Here is an 8356-nt window from a genome sequence, read left to right on the forward strand (position 1 = left end):
TGCTTCTTCTCCTTCTGTTCTTCTTCCACATAGCACATGCTCTGTTTTCCTTAATTCTATTCATTCTTGAATAGTTTTGACAAACTGAGAGTCGCGTTGTGCTAAACACTTGAGAGAGGAAATGGCCATGGCTCTAGTATCATTGCTGCAACAATCATGGCAAGAGCTGCACCAAATACCATTGAAGCTTTGGGTGTCAAACATGCATGCATTTTTCACATCACATGGTTGGCTTTAAGACTTTAAGGAGTGTTGATTAACCAAATGATTCTCTCTCTGTCTATAATTAGTACTTAATCTTACCTTCCAACACCTCATCTGCCCATTTCTTCGTTGTTGTACTTGTCAGCCACTGAGCATTCACATTAAATTTTTTATTTTGACTTAGTACGTACTTGGCGATTTACATAATTTTATTTTTTTTCACTTACGGTTCAAATCCTATCGTAAAAGGTACTAGCCCTTGCTCTAATCTTGACTCTCAGCCAATTCTTATCGGAGACACAAAGACAAAGAGACAAATACATGGATACAAAATTCTTTCATTGGAGAGCGAATCGAGCAACTAGCTCCCAACCTTTACACAAAATTCCAAGAATTAAAAATGTGTCAATCCAAGGAGCCAAATGGGTGCGCGTTTGAAACCTCAGTCTGTCAAGGTGTCGGGCAAATTGAAGCTTTGGGTGTCAATCAGTGTTACGTCAAACATGCATGCAATTTTCACGTACCTCACATGGTTGGCTTTAAGACTTTGAGTGTTGAGTAACCAAATTAGTACTTAATCTTATCTTCCAACACCTCATCTGCCCATTTCTATGTCTATAATTAGTACTTAATCTTATCTTCCGACACCTCATCTGCCCATTTCTATGTCTATAATTAGTACTTAATCTTATCTTCCAACACCTCATCTGCCCATTTCTTTGTTGCTGTACTTGTCAGCCACAGAGCATTCACATTAAATTCTTTATTTTGATGTTTATTTAAAATTTGGGTTAAATACTTTATTAGTACTTAAGTTTACAGATTTTTTTTTTTTTCATTTACGGTTCAAATTCTATCGTAAAAGGTATCTAATTTACGAGAAAAGACCAACTTAATACCTCCGTTAAGTTTCGTCATACATGTCGTCACATAGAAATGACACGTGTCCTAAAAATTAAAAATTAAAAAAATAATAAAAAACTAAACCCTAAAAAAAAAAATAAAAAAAATTGAAAAATTATGATAGAATTTGAACCCCAAGTACTAATAAAGTATTTAACCCCTAAATTTTAACAAAACTCACAAAAACTCTAAATTTAACTTTATGCTTTCATACTCTTCAAATACAAAGATCCCAAAAGTGAAAATAATTTATTTTTAAATGCTATTTTCTCTCTCAGCTCCCACCACTCAACCTGGTTTCAGCATTTTCTACATCGCTGATACCCGGAGAGCAAGCTCTCGCAATTTCATGGAGTTTGTTAGAATATATTATTTCCTTTGTTAGAATATTTTATATTTCCGTTATTTAATTTGTAATGTAGGGTTTATTTCTTTCCTTATATATTTTAGGGTTTAATTTGGGTTTCTTGGTCACTACTCATTGTCTCTCTATAAATAGAGAGTTATGTAATATTGATTGATACAATGAATATACAAGTTGTAGCCCATATGTCTCTATCCGCTTCCGCTATCTTTTCTTTCTTTTTCTTTTATTTTAGTATTTTATATTTTATATATATTTCAACATGGTATCAGAGCCACGTTTCTGTTTCTGTGGCTTTCAATAAAAGTCTTATGATGTTTCTATGGTGTTTTCTAGCATTCTCTTCTGATGATCTCTTAATTTTGTTGTGATCCACGGCTTTATTCATTGGCGAATCTTGGCACAATGCGGTTTTGGCCCTTCACGGGAATTTTAACGGCTAGTTTTTGTTCTTCTGCCTCATTGTCAGTTGCGGCTTGGCCCTTCACCGGATTCTTTTAGTGGTTTGTCTACGTTCTCCGGTATTTCTCCAGCCGTCACTTTAAGCCTTTCTCGTCTTTGTTATTGGCGAACCCTGGCACAATGTGGTTTGGCCCTTCAAGGGATTTAATGACTAGTTTTCGTTCTTCGACCGTCATCGTCAGTTGCGGCTTGGCCCTTAACCGGATTCTTTTAGCAGCTTGTCTCTATTCTCTAGTATTTCTTCGGCCGTCACTTTCAGCCTTTCTCGCCGGCATTGTCTTGATCCAACCATCGACTTTAGATGCCTTCAATTTATTCTCTTTTCCAAACTCAAGCTTACACCTTGAGTTTGAGGGGGGATGTTAGAATATATTATTTCCTTTGTTAGAATATTTTATATTTCCGTTATTTAATTTGTAATGTAGAGTTTATTTCTTTCCTTATATATTTTAGGGTTTAATTTGGGTTTCTTGGTCACTACTCATTGTCTCTCTATAAATAGAGAGTTATGTAATATTGATTGATACGGTGAATATATAAGATGTAGCCCATACATCTCTCTCTGCTTCCGCTATCTTTTCTTTCTCTTTTATATTTTAGTATGAGTTGATTTATTTCTCGAGAAATATGTTAGGGAAATGAAGAAAAAATGGTTGCTAATGGTAGAAAGCGGTAAGAGCACAACAAGATCTGAAGGGAGCAAACAAGGCATGAGATTCTGGTCAGTTAAAAGTAGAGAAGAATATATTTTTAAAATAAAGAAGCATTTAGAGAGTTTAATGTTTGGTAGTTTTAAAAAGGCGCTAACTAAATTAACTAAAATAAATTTTTAGAGAAATTTTTAGCTCAATTTTGAAGAGCTAAATGTGAATCCTGTTAAGGAAGAAGAAGAGTCCCACAAGAACTAGAGTCCCACAAGAACTCCTCTGTTCTAAGTCCAATAAACAGAGGTTAAATAGGAATCAACTTCTTCAAGCTATCAACTCAAGGCTTTACGGCAAGATGTATGTATCATGAATGTAATTAGAATTCACGTGTAGTTAGTAATTAGAGTTAGTATTCAAATTTGCTTCTCTCTTGTAATTGGCTATATATACGTTGATATCGGAATAAGCAATTCATTCTGCCAAAGACACTTTTGTGTAATTTCTTTCATAGTATCAGAATCAACCACAAAATGAATAGGGCCCACACTACTTACCCTATGACAAAGACCATAAAAAATACTAGCCATGCTGAATATTGTACCTAGTAGTTTATTTGCTGGCATGGGTTCATCCGCACCATGGGTGTTTCCATTTCCTAGGAGGTTGGATCACACAACCTCATATATACGAGGTGTAAATAAGTAACAAGTGAAAAGAGAACATTTTCCTTGTTCACAAATTGTGATTTAAGTCAAATTTAATGAAAGAAAGGTGATTTATAAAATCTTTTTGTCAATTTATGTTTTTTTAAGAAAGATTAAGCAAAATCTTTGGAATTCAGCAACAATAGTTTAGGTTAGAACATTTTACTTGTCGAGCCTTTTGCTCCTGTTTTGTTTTGGACAGCAATTTTCTCCAAATCGGTATGGACGAAATATCCTCAAACCCAGTTTGGAGGAAAACTGTCTGTAAAATAGTGTCAAGTGTCTATAAACATTTAAAAGGCACATTAAATTTAGTTTAAATTAGTAAACTGCTATTAATGAGGTTAATAATTTAATTTTTTTTTTTTTAATATTTATAGACACTTGGCACTATTTTACATGGGTTGTAAGATATTTCCTCCATACTGGTTTGAAGGAAATTTATGTCCGTTTGTTTTTACCAATTTCAAGTTTTGAGGCTAACAAGAAAGGGGTGGCTGGGATGCTTAGGCTTTATTGGGGAAACTGTATTGCATGTTATGTTTCATTATGTTGTGATTTTAAAATAAGTATCATAGGGCACGAATAGAAATAGGGTAATGCTAGAAACCATTATTTTATCTTTTTTTATCCTCTTAAAGTTAATGTGACTTTTAAAATCACCATTAAATTTTAGATAAATCATATTTGGATTTTGATCTAATGGTGATTTTGAAAGCCACATCAACTTTAGAAGGATAAAAAAAAGATAAAAAGATGGTTCCTAGTATTACTCATAGAAATCAATTTCAATATTTAAGTTTTTATTTTGACAATTTAATGTGTTTTGGCCTTATGCTTCCATATACATCTATTTCATGTTATGCATATATTGTAGTGATTTGTAAGTGCTCCATCGGAGTTTTCAGGGTTAAGAAATGTTGGCTTCACAGGCAGGGGTACAATATGAGTATGCAAAATTTATTGTGTACAATCTATTTACGGATAGCATGAAAGTTTCCATGGAACATTGAAGTTTTAATTATTATTACCATTATTAAGGTTGAAGTCACCTTCCCTTACATTAACTTCGAACAGAATCAACATCAAATGCTAAAACAGACCAAGTGAATGAAGAAAAGTTACATTATTAGCATAGTAAGAAAAAAAACCACAAATCTCTTAATGCATAGATCAAGGGAAGTGCAGTATTGGTACAAGATGAAGAGGAACTTTCTTCGTCACAGTGAGACCGTCAACTTCACTCATGTCCAAGCCCTCCCCCTGTACAATATCACTGGGCAATCTCCAGTCAAACCAGCATAAGATGTTGGCAATAACATATTCAACTGCAGTAACACCGAATGTCAAACCTGGACATCCCCTTCTCCCACCTCCAAATGGGATGAATTCAAAGTCTTGGCCTTTGAAATCAACAGGATTATCTTTGAATCTCTCCGGGAGGAACTCTTCTGCCCTCTCCCATATAGTAGGATCCCTTTGGATTGCCCATGTATTGATAAATACTCTTGTTTTTGGTGGAATATCATAGCCTCCAAACTTCACACTTGCTGATGTTTCTCGAGGTGCTGAGAGAGGAGCTGGTGGATGTAGTCTTAGAGTTTCTTTGAGGATACACTTCAAGTAATCCATTTGGTTGATGTCATTCACATCTATCTTTGATTTCTTTCCCACCACCCTTCTCACCTCTTCTTGTGCTCTCTTCATAATATTTGGATTTTTTATGAGCTCAGCCATTAACCATTCCAAAGTTGTTGAAGTCGTATCACTTCCTCCCACAAACATGTCCTGAAATTATGGAAACACAAAACTTTAGAGATTGGTTTGTATGTGTGTGTGTGTGAGAGAGAGAGAGAGAGAGAGAGAGAGAGAGAGAGAGACCAGAAGGATTGCTTTGAGGTTATCTTGAGTGAGCTCAATCTCAAGCATGCCTCTCTTTTGAAGTTTGAGGAGAATATCAACTAAATCTTTCCTATTAGGCTCGTCATCCTCAGTTTTCATTGTTTTGTGCTCTTCGACTATCTGATCAAATAAAACATCTAATTCTCTGAAAGTGGCTTTCAGACTCGGGATGAATCCCGTAAGAAAATCAATCCATCCCAAAAAAGGGAAAAAATCTCCGAAGCAGAATGCTCCAAGTAGCACCATTACCCTTCTTGACAGGTGTCCGAATCTACTTTTACCATCTTCTTCTTCTTCAAACTTCTGTCCAAGTACACATCTAGACACTATATTGTTGGAGGTTGCAATCAACATCTCACTTAAATTAACAGAAGCCCCATTGTGACACGAGTCACTTATCTTATTGATCAATACTTCAACTTCTTCTTCCCTTACAAACTCGAAGGATTGTACACTTTTGAGGCTCAAAAGTTCGAGGACACAAATTTTCCTTGCTTGTCTCCAATGCTCACCATATGGTGAGAAGGCTACGTCTTTGCATCCATAGAGTAACATATTGGCAGCTGTGGTTTTGGGCCGGTTTGAGAAAACGATATCATGTGTTTTCATAATTTCTCTAGCCATATCTGCAGATGACACTACAAGGGTTGGAGCATTACCCAAGTACAAGAACATGAGAGGGCCATACTTGTTAGAAAGGGCTTGAAGTGAACGGTGTGGGAGTGTGCCAAGCTGGTGAAGGTTGCCTATGATTTGTAGCTTTGGTGGAGATGGAGGTAAATTGGGTTTGACACTTGTAATACGCTTGAAGACATAGAGAAAAGGGATGAGAAACACAAGCGAGAGGAGTGGATTGAATGGTATTTTGTGCAGCTCTTGCCATGATTGTTGCAGCAATGACTGTAGTGCCATCTCTGATCTCTCAAGTGTTTTGCACGACTCGACTTGCAACTCAATATCCCTTGACTTATATATAAAAGATTTTAAAGTTAGTCTTTACGTAATAATAGTTATTTTGTAAAACAACGAATGGAATAATTGACTTCTATTAGTGCATAAAATCAAGCGGGATTGTAGGCATCTTTTGCTTGAGCATTTGGAAATGGCTGTCACTTTTACCTGGATACTTGAGATTACATATTTAAAATTCTTTCATTGGAAAGCGACATGTGACATGTCCCAACTATTAGAATATACGGAAAATATATTATATTTTTCATATATTCCATAATTATGCTGATATTTAAATATTCTCTATTTATGGGTTGATTGTAATCATATATTGAGATTGTAATCAAATCAAGGGGATTTGATTACCAAACTTGTATTTAGACATTACCCTATAAATAGAGACCTTTGTATTGTAGACAAATCAAGTTAATGAGCACAATGTAGCCCTTAGGGGTATTCCGAGTGGTAGACGTAGGTGTCTAACACCGAACCACCCGTAAGTTTTTTGTGTTCATTCTCTCTCTTGCTTAATTCTGCTATAATTTCCGCATTATCATTATTTCAACATGGTATCAAAGCCACTTTCTTGTGGGCTCCAATTATTTCTCCTCTTTTTATTGTTCAATTTAATTATCAACATATTTCTTTTTTTTTTTTCTGCAAAAAAAAAAAAAAATGGTCTCCTTCCATCGTTACCGGCTAGCCACTCTAGGAGCAGCCACGGTCACTACAATCGTGTTGTTCCAGCCAGATCCATGTCCCCGTCAGGCACCACGGCTCCGCCTTGATGGTTGCTCAACACCGCCTCCGTACTGCTCGTGACAGCCAACACTAGCTTCAGGTGAACCACCATGGCTCCAGTTTTATCCAGTCCTCGCCGTTGTTGTCAAATGACTCCAAGCACCGGCCTCCTTCTCGCAACCACTGCCGCAATCCTCAATTGAGCCGCCATGGCTCCGGCCAGATCTGGCCACCGTAGCCAGCCACTCCGTTCAATCTCTGTCCATTGCCGTCACCCATGGCAACAGCCAGCTTCTCCAGCCGCTCAACCGGACGTCATCCTTGCCACCAATACTTCCGCGCCGTCTGGATCTTCTTCTCCGGTTATGCCAGCATCCTTTCCTCTAGTCATGCATGGCCATTTCTGTCGCAGCAAAATATGCAGAGAAAGAGGAAGAAAGAAGGGGATAGACAAGCATGGAGAAAATGGTAAAACAAGGAAAGAGAAAGAAAAGAAAGAAGGGACAAGAGGCGCGAAAAAAAAAAAAAAAAAAAAAAGGAAAGGTGCTGCCTGTGGTGGGGTCATGAGAAAAGAAAGAAAAAGAAAAGGAGGAAGAGATATTTCAGCCTGGCGGAAAAAAAAAAAAAAAAAAAAAGACGCGTCCGCGGGATCTGATATCGATCACACAACATCACAATGATTGGTCGGAGGGCTACTGATCCTGAACTACCTTATGGTTTATTTTCTTTATTTTATCCAGCTCCGGTTCTTTAGATTTTTATCTATAATCCCGAAATCGGTCTCAGAATTTCCTGGTCTGATTTCTATTTTCGGTTTGACATACTTTCTACTGGTTGATGCTCCCTGATTTCTGGCTGGTTGTTTGCTTCTTTGCTGGCTATATCAAATTTCAGTCTGCGACGGCTTCTTTAGTTTCACGATTGCCGGAATTCTTTGTTTGGTTTGCTTCTAAATTTCGCATCGGCTTTTGTGCTTGGTCTGTTTTTTTAATCTCCCTCGTGATTTCACTGTTACCTCGCCATGTTATCGGGTTGTTCACAAAATTTCTATCTTCTCCGCCATTAATTATCTCGTATTCCGTTTCTCTAATTCCACCACCGCCATCATCATTGTTTCGGATTTCAAACTCAAGGTTCCAAAATATTCTACCTTGAGTTTGAGGGGGGATATTAGAATATATCATATATTCCATAATTATGCTGATATTTAAATATTCTCTATTTATGGGTTGATTGTAATCATATATTGAGATCGTAATCAAATCAATGGGATTTGATTACCAAACTTGTATTTAGACATTACCCTATAAATAGAGACCTTTGTATTGTAGACAAATCAAGTTAATGAGCACAATGTAGCCCTTAGGGGTATTCCGAGTGGTGGACATAGGTGTCTAATACCGAACCACCCGTAAATTTTTTATGTTTATTCTCTCTCTTGCTTCCGCTATAATTTCCACATTATCATTATTTCAACA

At 36.7% G+C, this 8356-nt stretch overlaps 1 protein-coding gene across 1 annotated transcript; it reads right to left on the reverse strand.

The window, feature by feature from the left end:
- Positions 1-4457: 4457 nt before the first annotated feature.
- Positions 4458-6098, reverse strand: LOC132175480 (cytochrome P450 71A1-like). The gene is made up of 2 exons (XM_059587440.1): positions 5166-6098; positions 4458-5072 (listed from the first exon to the last, which is right to left on the reverse strand). Exons 1-2 carry the CDS (start codon positions 6096-6098, stop codon positions 4458-4460), a joined length of 1548 nt encoding a protein of 515 aa, XP_059443423.1.
- Positions 6099-8356: the final 2258 nt, after the last annotated feature.

This window comes from Corylus avellana, chromosome ca3 (genome assembly GCF_901000735.1).
Source record: "Corylus avellana chromosome ca3, CavTom2PMs-1.0".
NCBI classification, from domain to species: Eukaryota; Viridiplantae; Streptophyta; class Magnoliopsida; order Fagales; family Betulaceae; genus Corylus; species Corylus avellana.